Consider the following 25,328-nt stretch of genomic DNA (forward strand, 5'->3'; position numbering starts at 1 on the left):
ACCGATTTTAATGATTCTGGGTTCAGAATGATCGTAATTACTTGCACGAGCGACTTCATGTTGGGTTGGTGCGTGACTACCATTCGGAATTCTCAGAGAGAACGTAGGTTCGAATCTCGGTGAAATACCAAAATTAAGGAAAACATTTTTCTAATAGCGGTCGCCCCTCGGCAGGCAACGGCAAACCTCCGAGTGTATTTCTGCCATGAAAAAGCTCCTCATAAAAAATATCTGCCGTTCGGCATCGGCTTAAAACTGTAGGTCCCCCCAATTGTGGAACAACATCAAGACGCACACCATAAATAGGAGGAGGAGCTCGGCCAAACACCAAAAAAGGGTGTACGCGCCAATTATATATACATATATACGGTGGGCCACGTAAAATTTGCTTTTTGAATCGGCTATAAAAAAACTAATATTTTTTCAACCTTTTTTTATTTTGAAGATTGAACATTGTCGTTTATGAATGAAAAATAATATCGTTTTCATGACTGGCTTTACAATAGACCATTCGATCAACCCAATTTTTAAGCGCATTTTCGATTGTTTGGGCTCCAATTTCATGAATGGCAACTTCCATTTCGTGTTTTAAAGCATCAATCGTCTCTGGATGGTTCGCATAGCATTTGTCCTTAACGGCTCTCCACAAAAAATAGCCCAGCCAAAATAGTCTTTAAGTAAATTATGAACACATTTGACATGTCATTTGTGTTACCATTCTTAAAAAAATAGGTGGTTCAAAAAGCAAGCGCTATATGGCCCACCCTGTAAATATATGAGCAATAAAAAAAAATTTCTTATATAACATAGATGATTTCCATTTCAATTCAACCGGGCTATTCGGGACATGTTCTTCGATTTCGATGTAACTCAAATATGTTGCTCTCTGGTCAAAATAATGAGACACATATTTTATTGCTTGCCCGAAAAAAACTTTTTTCAACATTTATCGGCAATTTTGTTTTTCGGCTCAAAATAGATTTTTTTAGTTACATAAGATTTTTGTTTTTAATTGCTCAATGATTCTGGCGATTCATGTACAAACAATAGCAAAAAAGTTGTTGAAAATTTATTATTTTGCAAAACATGGGATCAGGTTTTTTACTTAAAAATGAACCCAGAATCTTAAAATCGGTTCAGTTTTGACTAAGAAAAATTTTTCTTATATAATTAAAAAAATCGATGTTGAGCCGGAAAACAAAATTGCCGATAAATCTTGAAAAAAACAATTTTTCGGGCAAACAAAAAAAACGTGTCTTATTATTTTGACCAGAGAGCAACATATTTGAGGTACATCGAAATCGAAGAACATGTCCCGAATAGCCCGGTTGAATTGAAATGGAAAGCATCAATGGCAACATTGTGTAGATACAATCAAACACATACACACACAAACCTATGTATTGTGTAAATATGTAACTAAAAGAACGCAGTTATTCTCTACGGGATGAGTTTTGCTCAATTTTGTGCTCTCTAGGAGCTGCGGTAAGGGACTACGATACGTCGGTGACTGTTTTCAGCATTAAGCCTACCGTCACTGAGGAAAATATATTGTCGTTTGTATCTAAAAATGCTGGTATTGATAAAGATAATTTATCTTGCTTCAAGCTAATCAAGAAAGGAGCTGACATATCTTTACTTAAGAATGTGAATTTTAAACTGGGCGTCGACGCTACTTTACATGACAAGGTGTTAAATTCTACGCTATGGACTACAAATGTGAAACTTCGGTTCTTAAAATGTTTTCAAAAGGAAAAAGCACCAAAAATCAAACATAGCCAGGTCTAGTAAATTTGAACCAACTTCCAGGAATCTAATGGTTTACTTTATAGGGCTCATACGAACAATATTTCATCACTGGTTCATAATCAGTTAGCAAATAATCACTTATGTGTATTTGGAGATTTTAATATTCCAAATATTATCTGTTGTAATAATTTATCTAAACTTGGACTTTTACCAATGAAAGCTAATTCGAAGATTGATTTTTATATCGTTGATAACATAATATAATATAATATTTTAAGTTTTAATTTACTGCAAATAAGTTGTTTTCGAAACAAACTCAATAGAATCCTAGATCTAATTTTTGTCAGTGATATATACATATATCGGAGTGTCTCAGTACATTTTCACCTACAGAAAGGTTAGGCTAGGTTAACCCGGCATTAAGCCACGCATAGACCTTTTGGTCCCTAGCGATACCGGATGGAGACTGACTTTTATTAAGATTTAAAGTAGGCATCTCGTCGGATGTCGACGCTTTTAGCAAACTTAAGCAGCGCAGGAGGAGATATCTTCCGATCGATTTTAATATTGTGTTTCGGATTGTCTCAGTCCGAGTACTACTAGTGAAAAATTAGTCTTTAACAATAATAATTGTGAGTTTTCACGAATTGACAATTCTATACTAGAAGTTGACTAAGTTAGTATTAAATCCAGTCCGACATTTTTTCGGCAATACATCAAATCTAAGAGGGCCCGTTTGGATGTCCCGTCTGCTGTTTTTCTGAATGATTAATTAGATACTACACCTTCTGAAGTTTGCCTGTTAAGCTTGTTTGCTGATTTTTTTAAAGCTTATTTTGTAAGTTATAAACCTGGTTGAAACTGAGTTTCTCCATTAGATGCTACTTAGCTTTGGGTGTTTGAGTCTGTCATTGGAAGATGTTGAGAAGGGTATTTTACACCTACAATCCTCCATAAAAACGGACGCTGATGGTCTTTTAGTTATTCTTTTCAAACATTGTTCGTCTCTTGCTCTTCCCCTCAAGTTAATTTTCAATAAATCGTTAGCCTCTGGTATATTTATCATTGAATGGAAAATGACAGTTATTACTCCAATTTTTAAAAGTGGTAAAAAATGATGTCCGTAATTACAGACCAATCTCGAAGCTCTCGTCAGTATCGAAATTATTTCACAATATTGTCAAAGAAAATATATATCTTGCAACTAAAAGTATCATATCACCATACCATCATAGTTTTATTACAGATAGGTCCACAGTTTCCAATTTATCCGTTTCCAAATTATCCGTTTTCATTGAATACTGTATTGCAGCTTCCTCAACAGGACTACAAGGCGACTGTTAGTATAGATTTTCAAAAGTGTTCGATAAAGTATCGCATACAATTCTATATCTGGAGTTTCTGTGTAGTTGTTTTTCTTTTGCCGATTTCCTTCTTTATGCGGATGATTTAAAAATATATTAAATATATTATTTCAAACTCGGCGAATTCACATAACTGCAAGCTGATGTTAATAGTTTAGTTTATTGGTGTAGTGGCCCCTCATTATTGCCTAATATTAAAAACTATTCAAAAATAACTAATATCATTATTACTTGCTATAACATCGGTGATGATATACTTCAATCTGTTGAAGAATTCAAGGATCGAGGGGTTGCTTTCGATGCACGTTTTACATTTCTTAATCATATAGACTTTGTTCCATCTAAAACTTACTCCACCTACCGTTCTATCTGAATAGGTGCAGAACCAATTATGCCTGCATTGTTCCTATTGTTCCACTCTGCAAGAACTCAATGAGATCTCGAATTCTATTGAATTAGATTTTACCTTATTTAAACTATAGTTTTCTGCTCAATTGTGTATTTCAACTTAACTAGTTTATAACGATATTTTCGTAGTACTTAGCGAGCATGAAAAATTGTAATAGAAGTTAATTTTTTTTTTGTTAAATTTACTTTTGTAGTAAGTAGTAAGTAAGAAAAATCTTTTATTGATTTCTGAATAAAAAAACAAATATAATATGGGTGGGCCATATAGCGTTTGCTATTTTTTTGAGAATGGTAACACAAATGACATGTCAAATGTGTTCATAATTTACTTAAAGGTTTGACATTTATGAAATGGCACGCTATACGCTTGAACAAAATTGGAAAATATTGAAACCCTATTTCCAAAGTGGTGAGTCTTCTTCTTCCTCCGCGGTTACAGTAAATGGCGAGCGTTACCGTGACATGCTCAACGAGTTGTTTCCAAAAATTGAAGAGGATGACATGGACGACATTTGATTTCAACAGGACGGTGCAACTTGTCACACTGCCAAAGTTACACTCGAACTTTTGGCAACCGTTTTTGAAAACCGAATAATCAGTCGAAATTCCGATATCAATTGGCCGCCTCGGAGCTGTGATTTAAGCCCGTTGGACTATTTTTTGTGGGGAGCCGTTAAGGACAAATGCTATGCGAACCCTCCAGAGACGATTGATGCTTTAAAACACGAAATCGAAGTTGCCATTCATGAAATTGGGGCCCAAACAATCGAAAATGTGCTTAAAAATTGGATTGATCGAATGGCCTACTGTAAGGTCAGTCGAGGCTGTCATTTGAACGATATTATTTTTCATTCATAAATAACAATGTTCAGTCTTCAAAATAAAAAAAAAAGTTTGAAAAAATATTGATAATTTTTTTTTTATAGCCGATTCAAAAAGCAAATTTTACCTGGCCCACCCTACATACATAAGCACTTTCGGACCCTACTAGTTCCAAAAACTTATTCATTAAATCAAGCGTTTATAAAAAAGCCGGTGGTCAGTCAGCGTTTAATATCTCTAAGTGGAATGATTATTTATAATAATTTCTCTTTTAAAAATGATTAATTATATCATTTACAAATGTATTATATTTTATGCATATGTATTTTATATTATATATTATCGGCCGCCGTAGCCGAATGGGTTGGTGCGTGATTACCATTCAGAATTCACAGAGAGGTCGTTGGTTCGAATCTCGGTGAAAGCAAATTTAATAAAAACATTTTTTTAATAGCGGTCGCCCCTCGGCAGGCAATGGCAAACCTCCGAGTGTATTTCTGCCATGAAAAAGCTCCTCATAAAAATATGTGCCGTTCGGAGTCGGCTTGAAACTGTAGGTCCCTCCATTTGTGGAACAACATCAAGACGCACACCACAAATAGGAGGAGGAGCTCGGCCAAACACCTAACAGAAGTGTACGCGCCAATTATTTATTTTTTTTTTATTATATATACATTTGCATATATTATATATGTATAAAAAGCAATAATAATAATAATTGGCGCTTATACCCTTTGTTGGACCGAGCGCCTCCTCCTATTTGTGCCAACCCATTCGGCTACGGCGACCGTAATTATATTATATATATTTTATATTTTAACCTAGCAAGCCGTGCAAGCCTAATAACCCTTCATCATTCAAGCTTTTTTTTTAATTGTATATGCACTCCGCGATCTACATATGCACATATATAAATTTATTTTATATACATATTAGAGTTTTAGCTCTAAACAAATACATATTCACATATGCACGAACATACATACGAACAACCCTATAAAGTGAGATATATACTCACAAATTTGGCATGCAACCTTTAAAAGAGAGAAAATGAGAGAGGGTTTTTTCTGAAACTGTGAAAAGGCCTAAAATGCGTAGCAGTGGTTATTTAATGGAATTTATATAATATACCTACTCAAATTGAAAACAACCAACCAAGCCAACCGTACGTTTCACACTCAACTTGCTTATGTAATTCTTTTTAGGGTTTTTACGTTTCATTCGCTCTCTTTAAATAGCAAAAAATTTCCAGTGCAGAGAGGGATAGACGAACAATGTGAAAATATAAATAAGGAATATCTAACAGTCCTCTGCTGAGTAGCTTCAGCATTTAATATTCAATCCGAAGGCCAACGCTAACATATGTAAGAAATTAGAATGATTCTATGTTTTCTTTCTTAATTAATTTTTGTATAGTACAGTTGTGACCATAATAATATCAGTAATAATATCCTAAGAAATTTTGGTTTCGGCTTAAGCCTCAATTAGTCAAAGCTAGTCCCGGCCGCATTTTTTTGAATCATTGAATTTAACTTGTTCATATTTATTATATTCATATATTATATTTTAAATTGAAATAAAACAACAAAAATTCTAGTTGATTGGGCAATTTATTTTCTAAAGATAATCCCCCGGCCCGCAACAGCGCCACAATTCGGCCATCCGTAAACACCAAAGTTGAATGACTCGCTGGAGGATTTCGGTCGGAATCTCGTGAATAACTTCAGTATTGTTGGCTTCCAATGCCTCGTTTTGGTTTCTACACGAAGTAATTAGACTTTAAATGCCCCGCAAACAAAAGACGAGAGGTGTGATATCACACGATCTTGGTGGCCAATCCATTGGTCCGAGACGAAAGATAAATTGCTCATCGGAACGACGACCCAGTAAATTCATAGTGTCACGGGCTGTATGGCAAGTAGCGTCGTCTTGTTGGAACCAAATGTTGTGGAGATTATGGGCTTCAATTTCCGATGATTATGGCACGATAGCGTTCGCCATTCACTGTTACATTGGCGCCAGCCTTGTCTTTGAAGAAATATGGATCGCTGATTCTTCCGGTCCTTAGGCCACACCAAACTTTTGTTTTCAATGAATATAAGCTGTTCTTGAATAGCTTCGGTTTGCTCTTCAGCCCAAATACGGCAATTTTGCTTATTGACGTAGCCATTAGTACAAAATAGGCCTCATCGCCGTACACCATAAGTTGGCGCGCGATGAACACTTTTCACAGAGCGTCGATTTTCATAAAACAATTAAGTCTTTCCATGATAAGATGGTCTTGAGTACTGAAACAAATTATGTATTTAGTTTGACAGTAGTCACACATGATATGTCGAAAAAACGCTATTGGAAAAAGTACCTCCAATCTGATCACCCTTTAATAGCAGTACTGCCGGCGAGCGGAATTATTGCGTAAAAAACTATTTCTATTGCTTTTGGTAAGTTAACATGGTGGCGGCCGTAGCCGAATGAGTTGGTGCGTGACTACCATTCGGAGCTGCACAGGTTGGATGCACCAAATAACAGAAAATGTTTTGCGGTCGTCCCTCGGCAGGCAAGGGCACACCTCCGATTGTATTTCGCCCAGCAAAAAGCACTTAATAAAAAACCATTTACCGTTCGAAGCCGACTTAAAAATGTAGGTTCCTCCATTTGCGGAACAACATCAAGGTGCTCACTACAATAGGAAAGAGGCTCGGTCATAAAGGGTGTTGCGCCAATTATATACATATACAAACATACATAAGTTAAAAGTTTTTGAGGGAAAAAGATAACCAAAAACTTTGAATGCATAGGAATATGGGACGTTCCAAACATTGTATCAGTGAAATCAGAGTCTTGATCAAAAATTGAGGAAGGAAAACAAAGCCTACAGGGAAATAATTGGCAATTTAAAGAAAATAGTGTACAATGCTTTAAAATTCTAGAGTCGTTCTGAAACTCGCGGTGCAAAACGATTGATAGGTAAAAAAACAGGCCGCAAAATAGATAACGTAAAGAGCTAGCTAGCCGAAGATTAAATCACAGAAACTATGCGAATATGTTTATTTGAGTTTGAAATTCTACAGTCCACGAAATAGTACATCTTTGACCAAGCGGTTCTTGAAAGATATGCTTGAAAGATAAGCTTTGCAGATCCTTCGAAATCTCGAAATACTTTGTGGATGGACGAGAGTAAAGTAGTCCTTTTAATTCGGCGGGGCAGACCATTCAACATGGAGGAGCTAAAATAATCGTAAGGGGTTACTTTTCCTATTACGCTACGGAACGTTTCATGGATCAGATCTGAGTCCCATCGCAACTTATAAACCACAGTGTCAGAAATCGCAACATGAACGTAGCGTAAATGTGCCGACGTCATTCAGAGTAAGTGCGTTACGACTAAATAGTATTAACTGTATTTTTTATTCTTTGCAAAAAGGTTTACTATTTTCTCCTCATGCTGAATTTCATATCATTTTCATATTTACTGTTATTTTAGTAAACATAATTTTTTGCCACTTGTGAATCTATTTCGTAAATTACAGAAATTTTTACTAACTTTTATTACAAATGTGAGAATAATGATCGGCAATATTTGATTTCATTTGGTTATAGAAACCATTTCAATCGACTATTCATTCAGAAATTAAATGAGCACCACGGTTGTCAATCAATTGGTTTATTTTTTTAACAGAAACACAAGTGAGAGCGACATCATTGTGAAGTCTAATCGACTATTTCAATCGAGAACTTGACTTGAGCATTTCAGAAGTACAAAACGATTTTAGCACGTAGCGCCGCGGCGTTATTATAATTAATTTGTTTTACTCTAAAACGAGTTATTGCAACATTCGAGTGTTTAACGTTATTTGTGGAATCGTTCCACTAAACTCTAGATATTTTATAGTTATTCTCGTTTGTTTTCAACAAATTTTATCAAAACTTATTTTTTGCATATTCCATTAGATACATCTATCGTTTATCGGGTTAACGTTAACGCAAGGGTTGGCTTTTGAAACGCGTTACGCTGTAATGGACATTGTACTCGTATGAATGCGCATTTTATGACTTTAGGAACTCAACTCTGAAAATTAAAATTACAACTTGAAAAATTTCGTTTAAAGGTGGATAAGAGTTGGGTTGGGTTAAGTTTAAAGGCGGAATTGGATTAAGAGGATAAGTGGAGGATTACACCTCAAGAATTACATTATTACTATTATTATTTTTATTTTTTAGTTGGTCTAATACAACAACCCCAAGTTATACGAGTAATGTCGAATCTCCGTGAAGCAGCAAAATGAAGAAAAATGTTTCTCTAATAGCGGTCGCCCCGCGGCAGGCAATGTCAAACCTTCTAGTGCATTTCTGCCATGGAAAAGCTCCTTATACAAAAATATTTGCCGGCATCGGCATTTAGATTTATCCATTTATGGAACAACATCGAGACGCACAGCACCAATAGGAGGAGGAGCTCGGCCAAATACCCAAAAAAGGGGTAAGCGCCAATTATACAAGGCGAAATCCAAAATAAACAAGGCTGGCGTTATAAAAATGTTTTTGATGGTACCATATTTTTCTTGAGTTAGTGTTACCTCCCTAGCTGACTTCCAGTAAAAGCTTGGTGTCATTTGGTTCAGTGGAAGCGAAGTTATTGCGTCTGAAGTATCAGTATGTTTGTGTCATCGGTACAAAAATGAGTTTCGAACTAAGAGCTAATATCAAATTTTGCTTTAAAATCGGTAAAACGTTTACTGAAACATTTGAATTGATGAATAAAGTATACGGCAATGATTGTCTATCTCGTGCCAGAGTTTATGAGTGGTTTACACGTTTCAAAGATGGTTGTGAGGACATAAATGACAATGAATATACGGGCCGCCCAAAATCAGTAGTCACCGAAAACTCCACCGAAATTGTTCGTAAATTTATTAAAAATGAACCGAAATCAACGATTAAATTCATGGAGCCGGAGTTAAATATCTCCAAATCATCGGTTTATTGCATTTTAACTGATCAGTTGGGCATACGAAAGGTCTTGTGCAACTAGTTAACTGAGGACCAAAAATTGCTCAGAACTCAACATTCAAAAGACCTCATTAAAGAGGCGAGAAAAGACGAGAACATCTTTTACAACATTTTAACGGGTGATGAAATGTTCAACATCAACCTGAAACTTACCGTCAAAGTGCCGAAGGGAAGGCCCCAGACGACCTAACACCGAAAAAATCGCGTTCGCAGAAGTCAAATATCAAGTCGATACTCATTTGTTTTTACGATTCCAAGGGAATTGTTCACAAGGATTTCGTGCCAATCTTCCAAACCGTCGATGAAATTTCCACCTTGACGTTTGAAGGGTTTGTTGCATCGCATTCGTCGAATTCGCCCTGAATACCGCGAAGGAGGAAGCTGGTACTTATTACGTGATAATGCACCATCTCATCGATCCACTCTTGTGATTGAGTGTTTGACTAGAAATCGCACTTTAACCATCAATCACTCACCATATTCGCCAGATATGGCACCCAGTGACTTCTATCCATTCCGAAAATTGCATTTGGCCATGAACGGAAAACGTTTTGCGTCCGTAGAAGTCATCCAACAGGCTTGTACCGACATCCTGAAGGACATTCCGGTCAATGACCTGAAACACTCTTTCGAAAATGTTTTAGGTCGCGCAAAACAGTGTATCGAGCCCAGAGAGGATTATTTTGAACAAACAAACTCGAAGTTATCAGAACAAAGCTCCTGTCGGCTCTATTTTAACTAAGTATTGTTTTAACTTTAGATTTCACCTTGTATATCTTCTTCTTCTTCTTAATTGGCGCGATAACCGCTTACGCGATTTTGGCCGAGTTTAACAAAGCGCGCCAGTCGTTTCTTTCTCGTGCTAACCGGCGCCAATTGGACACATCAAGTGAAGCCAAGTCCTTCTCCACCTGATCTTTCCAACGCAGAGGAGGCCTTCCTCTTCCTCTGCTACCTCTGGTACCGCATCGAATACTTTCAAAGCCGGAGCGTTTGTATCCATTCGGACGACATGACCCAGCCAACGTAGCCGCTGAGGGACGTTGTGAGCTGCTTGAACCATATGCAGAAGAATCGTCCTAGCCACTTCCAAGTGAATGGCGATCAGTAACTTTCCCCAATTGCGTGGACTTCTACACATGGAACCATCCTCCTTGTATGTATGTCCATATATTTATATAATATCAAAATAAATAAAATTAGAACTTAGCTTAGCCGACTGACACGAGTCGAGCAGTTACAAATTAGCTTTTACTCAGCGTAGAAATGAATTTGTAAGACCTCAAAAAAAACTTTGTCAATTATGCTATGCACTCGTATATGATTACACTAGTTTACACCAAAAATGTCCTCGACCAAAAAACGTTATTTAGACTAATTTGAGGTCGCTGAAACCAAAAATGAATTTTATTTTTTTTTCAAAGAACGGTTTCCGAGATATTCCCAAAAAACCTGTTTTTTGGACAATAGTGAAGTTATTACCTGCAATCTCGAAAACAGTGCGCGCCATTTCTTTGAAGAGCATACATTTCGAAAGGCACATATATAATTCGTGTCAATGGAAGTCGCAAAACAGCTGTTGAAAGTTAAAAAAAGGCATTTTTGACGTTTTTTACTAAATTATCAAAGTTTATTAACTTTTTTGTGGAACAAACATTTTTTTTATATCGACATAAGATAGGTTTTCTGAAAGACAATTTTGTCACCTATATTTTAAGCCTAAGTTTGTCTGAATCGACGAAAAATTGTAGAAGTTATATCGTATTATTTGAATGAAGACAACTTCATCGTCTGTCGTTTATACTTTTGATGTATACAATACGGTTTCGAACAAAACTAAATCATGCCAGCCTGCGTATTGAGTCACGCAAAATAACTATTCTTAGGATCACTATAATTAAAAACAATATTTATTTCATACAAATAAATATATATATGTTGCAGAATAGGCTTATTTGCTCATTCTACCAATTCCAGCTAAATAAGAGCTAGGTCTGTGTATATTTTTCGGTGGCGCCATATTCTGCAAGTATAAATTTGTGCATGACGACACAGGGCTAATGAAGAATTTTGTGAAAGCTTTGGCAAAAAAACCGGAAAAAACAGCCCTTAAATACTTGAAAACCAAGTTTCCAAGATTGTCAACAGAGAAAATCAAAGCGGGTATATTCGTCGGTCCACAGATAAAGAAATTGCTTACCGACACAGAATTTCAACAATGCCTTGACAGTTCCGAAGCTAAAGCTTGGAAAGCTTTCCAAAAAGTTGTTCATGGATTCTTGGGAAACAACAAGAGCAACAACGACCGTCAATTGATTCATACAATGATGAAATACTATTGGTTAGTATTGTAAAACGTACATACTCAAAAATATATTTATCATATAAATTGATTGGAAAATTTACAATTACTTTGTTTTTGTTAATAGGTGCGCGCATGTCGTTAAAAATGCACCTACTTCACAGTCATTTGGATTTTTTTCCTCCGAATTTGGGAGCTGAAAGGGATGAACAAGGCAAGCGATTTCATCAAGATATTGCTACGATTGAAAAGCGTTATGAGGGCTTTTGGGATCAAGGAATGATGAGCGACTACTGCTGGACGCAACTTCGTGAAGATTCCGTACAACATAAAAGAAGAAGTTTGAGAGTAAAAGCGTATTTTTGACCTCAAACATAGCCAAGTCAAAAGCTGCAAAATCACACGTGTTGACTTTATGGGTCATAACTTCTACAATTTTTCGTCGATTCAGACAAACTTAGGCTTAAAATGTAGGTGACAAAATTGTCTTTCAGAAAACCTATCTTATGTCGATATAAAAAATTTTTTGTTCTAGAAAAAAGTTAATAAACTTTGATAATTTAGTAAAAAACGTCAAAAATGCCTTTTTTGTTCACATTCAACAGCTGTTTTGTGAAAGCTACGACTTCCATTGACACGATTTATATATTGTCATGTAGGTTATATGTGTGCCTTTCGAAATTTGTGCACTTAAGGCCGGCGGGCCAATTAGATGTCCTAAATTCAGTAGTTTTCGCGAAGCGTTGTAGGATGAGAAAAAAAAACAATTAGCCAAATGAAGTTTTGGGGATAGTTTAATATATATTTGAACTAAAAAAAAAAATTTGTACAATCTCCAACAATATATTGTAAGCCGAGTTATCAATAGATTCCCAGAGCGCCTGTATCCAACTTCTGTACAAGATACAACTTGCAATTTTCATCTGAAAACAAAAAAAAAAAAAGATTATTAATTTTGATGTAATGACCTTCTATGTGAACTAAAAAACATCCAAAAACTTTTTTAAGCGACTTTTTTACCCAGTTGAAGAGTTTTTTTTTTCCTTGAAAAACCACTTTTTTTTTCTACCTTCCCCAAAAATTCGAATTTTACGTGTTTCTTAGTTCACATCGAAGATAATTACATCAAAATTAATAATCTTTTTTTTTTTTTGTTTTCAGATGAAAATTGCAAGTTGTATCTTGTACAGAAGTTGGATACAGGCGCTCTGGGAATCTATTGATAACTCGGCTTACAATATATTGTTGGAGATTGTACAAATTTTTTTTTTTTAGTTCAAATATATATTAACCCATCCCCAAAACTTCATTTGGCTAATTGTTTTTTTTCTCATCCTACAACGCTTCGCGAAAACTACTGAATTTAGGACATCTAATTGGCCCGCCGGCCTTCAAAGAAATGGCGCGCACTTTTTTCGAGATTGCAGGTAATAACTGCACTATTGCCAAAAAAAACAGGTTTTGGGAATATCTCGGAAACCGTTCTTTGAAAAAAAAAATAAAATTCATTTTCGGTTTCAGCGACTTTAAATTAGTCTAAAAAACGCTTTTTGGTCGAGGACCATTTTTTAAAGTGAAAATTCGTAAACTCGTGTTATCGCATACTAGTGTTCTATTGAATAGTATACCCAGATTTTTTGCTACATCAAAAATTGGAGTTCAATAAAACTTTATCTTAAATGTTAAGGCCAAAATGTTTCTTAGTCATTGGAATTTCAATATATTGGAATTTGCCTGGATTTAAGACCAAACCATTGTTAGTTACCCTCTGTTTGACGAAGTCGCTGGTAAGCCACTGGTTAAGTTATTTACGCATAGGTTCAAAGAGGCTCCTCAAATACGTTGATATGATAATTGTATTTTAATTTTATTGTGCTTCAATAACTTGGTAACGTTGGTATATAAAAGAAAGTTTGACATTGGGAAACCTTTGAGGCGCATGGACGCTCCTGCTCTTGTACAAACAACAAAAGGCAGAGAAAAACAACAGACAAATAGCAACATATATACAAATAGCGAAAACCTGAAAGGTTATGCAAAGCACCCAAGCTTTAGATAGAAACAGGTTCGCTATCCAAGGCGAAGAAGAAAAAAGTCATCTTCATCGGAGAGTTTAATTAATAAAGCTATTGCTAAATCATGTGCCAGGTCAGTACATAAGAACTTATGGACTGACCTGATATTTACTTGCACGAATATATGTATTTCAAACACACTTGCTACGAATATTACCCGTATAATAGGCACCAATTGCAAGTTTTCTATCTGTTTTCAACAAAAGCTACTACTCATACCAATTAAAGAGCCCTAAGCGTGCATTTGTAGAACAACATAAAGGTGCATGCCACAAATTGGAGGGAGACCTCGGTCAAACACGGAATAAGCGTGCAAGCGCCAATCATATACATATAATAGGACTATGAATAAGTTCGTGTTCGTTCGTATTCCATCGATCCACATTTCCAAACATTCATTGGAGAGCTACTGTCGTAAGGCACAAACGTCAGTATAAGTTTTTTATTTGAAGCGTAAACAACAATATTTTTACCACACTTGAAAATGTCGAATTTCGTGCCAAATAATGTGTTTTTGCGGGGAATTCTTCTTCATTATTTTAATATGAAGAAAAAAGCAGCCGAAAGTCATCGTATCTTGGTGGAAGTTTATGGTGAGCATGCTCTATCTGAGCGAACGTGCCAGAAGTGGTTTGCACGCTTTAAAAGTGGTGATTTTGGCTTGGAAGACGAAGAACGCGAGGGTGCGCCGCCAAAGTTCATGGATATCGAATTGGAGGAATTGCTCGATCAAGATCCGGCTCAAACGCAAGAAGAGGTTGCAAAAACTTTGGGAGTTGATCAATCAACCATTTCCAAACGTTTAAAAGCCATGGGAATGTTCCGAAAGGTAGGCCATTGGGTGCCGTATGAATTGAAGCCAAGAGACGTTGAACGCCGTTTTATGGCATGCGAACAACTGCTTCAACGGCACAAAAGAAAGGGTTTTTTGCATCGAATTGTGACTGGCGATGAAAAGTGGGTCCATTACGACAATCCAAAACGTCGGGCAACGTATGGATACCCTGGCCATGCTTCAACATCGACGTCGGCGCAGAATATTCATGGCCTGAAGGTTATGCTGTGTATCTGGTGGGACCAGCTGGGTGTTGTGTATTATGAGCTACTGAAACCGAATGAAACGATTACGGGGGATGTCTACCGACGACAATTGATGCGTTTGAGCCGAGCACTGCGAGAAAAACGGCCGCAATACGCCGATAGACACGACAAAGTTATTTTGCAACATGACAATGCTCGGCCACATGTTGCACAAGTGGTCAAAACATACTTAGAAACGCTCAAATGGGATGTCCTACCCCACCCGCCGTATAGTCCAGACCTTGCGCCATCCGATTACTATCTCTTCCGATCGATGCAACATGGCCTGGCTGACCAGCACTTCCGTAATTACGATGAAGTCAAAAAATGGATCGATTCGTGGATTGCGGCAAAACCGACCGAATTTTTCACAAAGGGAATCCGTGAATTGCCAGAAAGATGGGAAAAAGTAGTAGTAAGCGATGGACAATATTTTGAATATTAAATTTGTAACCATTTCACGTCAATAAAGTTTCAAATTTCGAAAAAAACCGCACGAACTTATTCATAGTCCATTATATATTTACATATATACTATATAAGGATCCAATAGTAGTACAAGCACTGAATCCTCAGTAAATTCCTATGAAATTAAAGAAGTACTGAAGGCACAAGGGCTTGCTAAAAAATCGATATTAAATATAGTTAATAAAGATAAAGTACCGCTACCTGTGTTTACGGTTGACCTTAGGTATGTCCGACTCTATGCAACTAAAAACAACGAAACGCATCCTTTTTACAAAATTAAATATTTGTTTCCTCGAAAAATCACCTTTAAAAGAATAGCCCAGTATAATGCACTAATGTCCAATTTTTAGAGCAACATCAAGATGCATGCCAGTAATATTAGAAGGAGCTCGGCCAAATAGACAAACCGAGTGGAATGTACTAATTGCCAAGAATTTGGACACACTAGATCAAACTGCACTGTACGCACTATATACGTAACTTGCGGAGAACTTCACCACTCTTCTGCATGTAGTACAAAAAAGGAAGATTTATCATCTATGCAATACAGTAACTCCGGCGGTAATCACACCGAAAACTATAGAGGATACCCGGTATAAAACGATAATGCGACCTAAAGTACATATTCTCAATTCAAAAACATACTCAATAGCTATGTTTCAATCGTCAATGTTGGGATACGGACAAAAATTGGATAACATATGTAAGCAAAGAGTGTCAATAACAGTGTCACTAAAACTAAAAACATAAACCAAATGTTAGATTAAAAAATCAGCTGGATATTTTCCGCATTACTACAAAAATGCTAATAGAATTAACCAGTACTGATCTAATAACAAATGTTCATGTTATACTAAAATTTTGACGACAGACGTCCCACGAAAAAATGCAACGCTGTCGTTATCATATATTTAGTCTGCCTTGCCTCTTCAAACTTTTTGAAAAGTTTCTGTTATCTAAAATAAACTCCTCCCTTAATAGTTTTGATATAATGAAAAAACATCAATTTGGATTTCGTGTGAAACACGAAGCTATTGAACAGGTTAAACTCATTGTTCTTCTTGATTGGCGTGAAACCTCTTACGATTTTTACCGAGTTTAACAAAGCGCGCCAGTCGTTTCTTTCGCCTGATAATCGGCGCCAGTTGGGCACACCATACAGCTCATTGTTCCATCGCCTGCGATACTCGCCGTCACCAACGTGCAAAGGTCTAAAACTCTTGCGCAGATCTCTCTCTCAAACACTCCACGCTTCTGCGCCATACCGGACGGGCATGACGAGAGCCTTGTAGAGTGTTAGTTTTGTTCTTCGAGAAACGACTTTACTACTCATTTGCCTGGTTCTCCGTTGAATTTTACAGAGGACCATGTAATTGGTATTAATGCTGGTTCCTAGATAAACGACTTTTAGAAATCGTAACTGTGAACAGAGATGTGAGCGGCGATACGCGAGTGCGAGTTTTGACTGTTTGTTTGATGACAGGAGGTACTTCCTTCACGACCAGACCCATTCTCTTTGCTTCTTCACCTAGATTGGAAAAGGAACTAACATCGCGGTTGTTAAGACCGATGATGTCAATATCATCGGCACACGCCAACAGTTGTACGCTCTTATAAAAAATTGTGTGAGTGAGCAGCGAGTAACTCTGCTAAAACCTCTTTTGTTATTATTTGTTGGCTCGAAGAGGTCCTTCCCAATTCTGACGGCGCTGCTGGTATTGAGCAACGCCATTTTTCATAGCTGCATTTGATTTCAGACATCCCGGCATGTAGGCTACTTCTTTTAATGCTACAGCTTTAAATCCGGCAATAAGACGGTTCTCCTGACATGGGTATTTTCCATGAGTCCAAAGCCTATCTGGTCGATTGCGACATTTCCGGGTCTGAGACCACATTGATAAGGTCCAATCAGTTGGTTGATGGTGGAATTCATTCTTTCACACAATACGCTCGCTAGAATTTTATACGCGATATTAAGAAAACTTATCCCGCGGTAATTGGCACAGATTGCAGAATCACTCTTCTTATGGATTGGGCAGGCATGCTTTCACCCGAGAAAATTTTGCAAGGATACTGATACATGCACTTTACCAGCTCCTCGCCATCATGTTTGAATAGCTTAACAGGCAGCCTCTCGTCTTCCGCCACGTTATCGCTCACCTCGTCAGGGTCGGGTAGTGGAACATCAGTCCCGTCTTCAACGATTGGGGTATCGGGATCTTTCCATTCCCTGAGACATTCGCAGTTGTAACTATTTTACAAGTTGAGGGAGTGTTCCCCCATAATTGGATCACGATCAGGAAATGAGTCACGCCCCGGTCTTCAAATCTTCTGAAAGTCGCCGAACTTTCTGGTGGTTTTTCCTATTGGCCAGCATCTAACGCTTCTCGCACTTATGTAATTCTGTATCTCGTTTCTTTCTTATGATAATACGTCTCTCTCTCTTTTTCAGTTCCTAGACGGTATCCTTTCCTTGCGCAGCAGCATGACATCCGTCGTCGTACCAATTGTTTTTTCGGGTTCGCCGAAATCTAATTTCTCCTTCTGCGGTGATACGTAAAGAATGAGAAATGTTCTACTATTGCTTGTGCATGCCGGATTGTTGAACAGTACTCTCTGTTTGTTGCGATTGCAACTTTCCGATGTCGAGCATTCTTATATATTTGATATAATACATATATGGTTTTTGCTGCACAGAGGCGTGAGCGTATTTTAGCAGCAACATGTAATGACCAGAGTCGTTATTGGGTTCTTGGATCGTACGTACATCTAAAACACTAGAAACGTGTATTCCATCTATCACAACATAACCGATCTGGTTTAGCGTTTTTCGATCAGGAAACAGCCAAGTAGCTTGGTGTATTTTTTATGCTGAAATCTGGTGCTGCATATTTTGAGCCCCGATGAAGCCGATCAGCCTCTGTCCGTTACTAGACGTTTCGTTATGCAGGTGGAATTTACCGACTTCTTCTTCTTCTTTATTTGCGCCATAACCGGTTACGCGATTTTGGACGAGTTTAACAAGGCGCGTCAGTCGTTTCTTTCCCGTGCTAACCGGCGTTAGACACACCAAGTGAAGCCTAGCCCTTCTCCACCTGATTTTTCCAACAGTGAGGAGGCCTTCCTTTTCCTCGGCTACCACCAGCTGGTACCGCAGCAAATACTTTCAGAGCTATCGCCTTTCTTATGGATTGGACAGAGGACACTTAAATTCCAATCGGTAGGCGTGCTTTCATCCGACCATATTTTGCATAGAAGCTGACGCATGCACCTTATCAGCTCCTCGACGCCATGCTTGAATAGCTCAGCCGATAGTCCGTCGACACCCGCGTCTTTGTTTTCTTTAGGCGCGTTATCGCTATTCTCACCTCGTCATGGTCGGGTAGCGGAACGCCAATTCCGTCGTCGACGATTGGGGTATCGGGATTTGCACATTATCTGTGACATGCGCAGCTATCACTGTTTAACAAGTTCCAGAAGTGTTCCCTCCATAATTAAAGACTGCTCTGGATGTCAGTCACCAGATCGCCGTCTTTGTTCTTACAGGAAAACGCCCCGGTCTTGAAACCTTCTGTAAGCCGCCGAACTTTCTGGTAGAATTTTCAGGCGTTGTTCCTATTGGCCAGCATCTAAAGCTTCTCGCACTCACGTATTTCGGCCTCTCGTTTCTTCTTTCGGATAATACGTCTCTCTTCTTTTCTTAGCTCTCTGTATCGGTCCCACATGGCTCGCGTTGGGACCGATCGGAGCGTGGCTCTATAGGCAGCATCCTTTCTTTCGGCGACAACATGACATTCCTCGTCATATCAACTGTTTTTTTGGGCTCGCCGGAATCCGATTTCTTCTTCGGCTTCGGTACGTAGAGAACTAGAAATGTTGCTCCATTGTTCGTGCGTGCCGGTTTGTGGCGCAATACTCCCTGAGGGCAGGACTGAGAGTCGAGTGGCGAATCTTCTGGCTGTCTGTTGTGATTTCAGCTTATCGATGCTGAACATTCTTTTCGTAGGTAGATGTACGTGTTTTGCTGCACAGAGGCGTATGCGCAGTTTTGCTGAAACAAGGTAGTGATCCGAGTCAATGCTTTGTCCTCGGATCGTACGGACAACTAATACACTAGATACATCTATCACGACATGATCGATCTGGTTTCGTGTTTTTCGATCAGGAAACAGCCAGGTGGCTTGGTGAATCTCCTTATGCTGGAATCTGGTGCTGCAGACTACCATGTTTCGGGCTCCGGCGGAGGCGATCGGCCTCTGTTCGTTACCGGATGTTTCGTTATGCAGGCTGAATTTTCCGACTGTGGAAAAATTCCCTCCTTGCCCACCCTGGCGTTGAAGTCGCCGAGCACGATTTTTATGTCGTGGCGGGGCAGCGCTCATAGGAACGTTCCAAGCGATTATAGAAGGAATCTTTGGTTCTATCGTCCTTCTGTTCCATCGGGGCGGGGGCGCAAATTAGCGTGATATTAAAAAAACGGGGTTTGATGCGAATTATTGCGAGACTCTCGTCCACCGGAGTGAACGACAGTACTTGGCGACGAAGTCTCTCTCCCACAACAAATTCAACACCGCTGCTCCTTTATATGGCAGCTGTAGTAGACGTCGCTAGGTCCTATGTTTTTCTTGCCTTGTCCCGTTCATCGTATCTCTTGGATGGCAGTGATGTCAGCCTTCATTCTCACGAGGACATCAACCAGCCGGGCAGAGGCACCTTCCCCATTAAGGGACCGGAAATTCCAGGTGCATGCTATTAAATCGTATGCTTAGTTTGTTTGCAGTGGTCGTCATCAGTATAAGTCGTCATCAGGCTTTTTTAATCTTTTCATTGGGCAGTTTTAAGTGACGGGTCCCAAACCCAGCGCAACACCAACTATTCTGGAATGCTTCTTCGAATGCTACCCAGACGATGCTTGGGCGAAACCCGGACGTTGAGAGTTGCTTGGACCATATGCAGAAGAATCGTTCTGGCTACGCCCAAGTGAATGGCGATCAGTAACTGCCACACTTGCGTGGACTTCTACTTAGGCAACCATCCTTAATCGCATTACCACTGAATTAGAAAAGGTTTTTAATCAAACAGAAATTTGCCATTAAATCTTTGTCGACGTTTCTACTACTTTCACATCTCCGTTGCATCTTTAAGTCGTACCTCTGTGACAGAGAGCTCACCGTAGGTTAGGTTAGGTTAGGTTGGTATGGTTGCCCAGGGAATGAGCACACTTGGACGAAGAAAGATTCGTGCTTTGTGATACCGTTATGAAGGATGTGAGGTGAAAGATAAATACCGGTGGGATGCAGGGAGAAGGTGGGGAGAGGTGTTGCTGGGATGGTTAGGAGCGTGCGGATTACGAACGCTGACTATGTTTGCGTCAGCCGCTTTGTGCTGCTGATGAAATTCATCAGATTTTTAATGTCAGCACCAGCTAGATCAGCAGGCGTGGCAAAGAAGTAAGAGCCAAGATCCCTGGATCTTAGCCCCGCTAGAGCAGGTCAGCTAAGGAGAAGGTGCTGAGATGATTCCACCTCATCCTCCATACATCCAGCGCAAAAAGGACTCGAGGTGATTCCAAGTCTCACAGCAAGCATTCCTCGCGCGTTGTGTCCGGGGAGAGAACCCACGAGATTAGAGAGCTGATATTTTGTGAGCCTCGAAAGCTCGCTCGAGCGCCTCCGGTCCCCATAAGGCCAGAAGGATTTCGTGACCTTACACGATTGTGTACATGTCCAGCGCTCGCTGAGTTGGCGCGCCGCCCATCTTTCCAGGAGCAGACCGCAGGTAGTCAGGGGGATCCCAATTTTCTCCCTTCGCGGGGAAATCTGCCCAAATGTTCCTTGTCTGGCCACCTCGTCCGCCTCACAGTTTCCCGCAATGTTGCTGTGACCAGGAACCCAGATGAGGCTGATGTCGAAACATTCAGACGCAGTCGAAAGTGGGGTTAAGCATTCCTTGACCATTTCCGAATGCACTGTCATAGACCCGAGGGCCCTTATTGCTGCTTGACTGTCGAAGTAAATATTTCCTTTACTGGAATACACTGCAGTGGCCGGTAACGTGAATTAGAGTCTGATGGAGAGCTCCTCGCGAAAAACTCCGCCGTCAGCTTTTCCTTCCAACTTCGATTCATCCGTGAACAAGTTTACCAGGCCCTGCCCTCAAGTGTAGCCCTCCGTCCACTCTTCCCTTGCCAGAATATGAGTGGAGAAGGTTCCGCTTAGACTAAACGAGGGTATACACTGATCCGTTGACAGAGGGATGAACTCGAAGCCTCTAAGGATGCTTGAGTGCCTATTAGTGAGGTTGAGCTTATAGCTCCAGCCCCTCAGTCTGATTGCGGTACGTGTAGCGGCAATTCTGCCTGCAACGTCTACGAGTACCACATTTAACATGGCGTTGAGTGCCAGAGTAGGAGTCGTTCGAAGCGCCCCACTGATTCCAATGAGTGCCGACCTCTGAACTCTCTCCAGCTTCTTCACCAATGTCGTCTTCTCTAGTGAGTTCCACCAGACTATGATGCCATGTAACAAGAGAGGCTTTACAATAGTATTATAAAGCAAAAAAATAATTCCCTTGCGTCCATACAAGGCTATTGTTGCCTTCCTCACTCTTTCCTCAATATTGGGCTTCCATGTAAGCTTGCTGTCAAGGATAATACCTAGGTACTTCACCTTGTCAGAAAGCATCGGAGGAGCACCCCCTAGTGAGGGAAGTTGAGCTCTCGGTATTTTATATTTCATCGAAAATAGGACGAGCTCCGTCTTAAGAGGATTCACCAACAGGCCGCAATCCGTTGCCCATCTAACAACTACGTTCAGATATCCCTGCATCAAGTTGTACAGAGTGTCCACAATTTCTCCTCTAGCGATTAATGCCACGAGCAAGTCATTTACGACAACAACCTAGAGGAAAGGCGAGAGAACACCACCTTGCGGAGTGCCCCTGCTCACCTGCCGGTGGATGGAGATGCCGCCCCATTCTGCCGCGACAGTTCTGTCGCTAAGCATTTTATAGATATATATATGAGGTCGGTTTTGACCCCCAGTTTACCCAGAGACCTGGTGATTGCCTCCGGGGAGACGTTTTTGAAAGCCCCCTCAATGTCGAGGAAGGCGCCCACCGTAAGCTCCTCCTTAAAAAGAGACTTCTGAATTTCTTTCACAATTGTGTGCAGGGCAGATTCCACCGATCTGCCCTTGCAATAAGCATGTCAACCAGTCTCTCAAGGTTTTTCAGCAAACAAGATGAGAGACTGATTGGCCTGAAATCCTTAGGGGAGACATGCGAGTTCTTGCCTACCTTAGGTATAAAGGCAACCCTCAAGGCCCTCCATGGTCTTGGTATATAGCCCCTGGGCTCAACCAACGGCATGATACCTCCACTGATTTCTGCAGTTGTGCAGGAATGATGCCGTCAAGACCAGGTGACTTGAAGGGTCTCAAGGAGTCAATGGGTCAAGCCAGGCGGCGCCTATGCAGCAACCAGCCCCGGTCCCGAATGCAAGTTGAATTGCTCCCCAGGTCGGTGCTGCTAGGTGATGGGCTCATCGAAATATGGTCTTCGAGAAGGATCTTTAGGGACTAATCGCTGCTCATCACCCAACGTCCCAATTCGTCTCTTCAGTACCCCAAGGGAGCGGAACTCTTCGTGAGTACTCGTCTAAACCTGGAGGACTCATAGGGGCCTTCTACGCTCTCGCAGAAGCTTCTCCAAGAGTCCTTCTTAGCTTTCCTAGTTTCGGACTTATATATATTCCTAGCCCTGCTGTTACAATGGAGTGTAATTGCGTTGTAAAGCGAACAAAGAAAGCTCGTTCTTTTACTTTGGAGCAATCGCCGTGTGCAGACGAGTGCGCTGAAGCACAAATGTAAGTATATATATGTATTTTCGTCTTCAATATTTTCGGACGTCCTCCGGCAAGCCAGAAGAGTTGCCGCTTTTTATCACCAGCTTCGAACAATCAACTGAGCAGTGCGGTTTCACATATTCCGATAATCTTATTCGGCTACAGCGATGCCTGAAGGGGGCGGCACTAGAGAGAGTGAGGGGTAAATTAATGGCGCCTGCAACCGTATGGCAGGCCATTGAAACTTTACGGATGCTATATGGGCGTCCAGACGTCATTCACTGCAACGCAAGCTACGTCAGGAGCCATTGGTAAGGTATGACAAGCTGGAAACCCTAATTCAGTTTTCACTTGCGGTACAAAACTACTGTTGTACTCTGAAAGCCATTGGCCTGTCTTCTTATTTAAATGATCCTATGCTATTACTTTCTGAGCTACTTTGCAGGTTACCAAGCGACTTGAAATTAGAGTGGGGTAGATATAGGGTTTCACTGCTCCATGCTAACATAAGTGAGTTCGACTATTGGCTTTTCAAATTGGCGACGTGCGCTAGTCAAGTCGTCTCCGTAAATACTTCCGAAGATGTCGTCAAAGTTAACAATAATCAATTTAAGAAAAGGGTGCTCGTGCACGGCGTAGTTCACACCAACAGTGCCACAAGCTCTCAACCTTATTGCCTTCAGTGCAGTGGTGATCATCGACTGGAGAAATGCAAACAGTTTTGCGATTTGTCTACCAACGATAGATGGTGCTTTGTTCGCGACAATAAGCTATGCATCAGATGCTTCCGCAAACATTTCCTGAACAACTGCCCATTGCATAGCCGTTGTGATATTGATGGTTGCACAAAGCCACACTATGTTCTGCTCCATTCAAATTATTCGGTCAATCCAAGCCATAAAGCAGCTGTGATGTTACATAAGGAAGAGCAGGCGACAAAGACATTGTTGCGTTACGTTCCAGTAATACTCTATGGAAAATCCAGTTGCATAAAGACGTATGCGTTAATAGACGAGGGATCCACATGTACACTCTTGAAGAAACACATTGCTGAAGAGCTTGGTTTGGATGGTCCATCAGATGAGCTGTGTCTCAGGTGGACGGGTGATATAACACAGGTAGAGTCTAAATCTAAAAATGTTACCATAGGGCTCTCTTCTACAAATGAAACATCGCCTCGGTTTAATCTTCGAAACATACGCATAGTAGCTAATCTTGACCTTCCAAAGCAGTCGTTGTTACAAGAAGTACTCTCGTCGCACAGTCATTTGCACAATTTGCCTATCGAACCATATGCTGGGGGGCGCGCTACTTCAAAGTGAAGGAAGTAGAAGGAGATCAGCTCATCGCAACTAAATGTCGACTTGGTTGGCCAGTATATGGCCGCGGAGAGCAAGCTAATGCCCTTTCGAATAGGGTGATGTACATCTGCTCCTGTATGTCAACTGAACGCATGGATGAAATGTTAAAGGCTAATTACGAGTTAGAGGCAGTGGGTATTAGCATGAAAGACGAACCACTGAAATCCAAAGCAGATGAACGGGCTCTCGCCATTATGCAATCGACTACAAAGTACTTGGAAAATGAAAAGCGTTGAGATGTTCCATCAAATTCGAGTGCGCAGCAAAGACCAAACCGCACAGTAGGTTTTGTGGCGACATGGGAATAGTTCTAGAGACCCTGATACTTACGTAATGACGGTGATGACTTTTGGTGCTGCTTGTTCTTTATCATTGGCAAATTTCATCTAAAACAAAAGGCTTCGCGTTTCGTCAACGAAAACCCTAGTGCGGTTGGGGTAATTCATCGGAACATGTACGTGGACGATTGGCTGCAGAGCGTAGATACGGAGAAAGAATTTATCGATTTGGCGTTGCAAGTCAAGACTATACACGGTGAAGGTGGCTTCGAGATGCGCAACTGGCTGTCAAACTCTACCAATGCGCTGCATGCAATTTCCAGGGCGGCAAAGCAATCGGGTAAGCTCCTCCAAGATCCTTTTATGACATAGGAAAAAGTTCTGGGCATATGATGGCTGCCTTGGTCGGACGAGCTAACTTTCTTCGCAAAATTTGATACATCCGTTTTCGGTAACAACTGATCTGTCACAAAAAGGAGCGTTCTTCGGGTAATTATGTCTGTTTATGATTCTCTTGACTTAATTGGGTTTTTATGATTTAAAAAATCATAATGCAAAATATTTGGCG

The 25,328-nt window shown here is 40.1% G+C and overlaps 1 protein-coding gene across 1 annotated transcript; it reads left to right on the top strand.

Annotated features, from left to right (window-relative positions):
* The first annotated feature begins 23,047 nt into the window (after positions 1-23,047).
* Positions 23,048-24,718, top strand: LOC128870124 (uncharacterized). Its single transcript, XM_054112728.1, has 3 exons — positions 23,048-23,142; positions 23,567-24,439; positions 24,538-24,718. Exons 1-3 carry the CDS (start codon positions 23,048-23,050, stop codon positions 24,716-24,718), a joined length of 1,149 nt encoding a protein of 382 aa, XP_053968703.1.
* The last annotated feature ends 610 nt before the right edge of the window (positions 24,719-25,328 follow it).

This window comes from Anastrepha ludens, chromosome X (assembly GCF_028408465.1).
Source record: "Anastrepha ludens isolate Willacy chromosome X, idAnaLude1.1, whole genome shotgun sequence".
Taxonomy (NCBI): domain Eukaryota; kingdom Metazoa; phylum Arthropoda; class Insecta; order Diptera; family Tephritidae; genus Anastrepha; species Anastrepha ludens.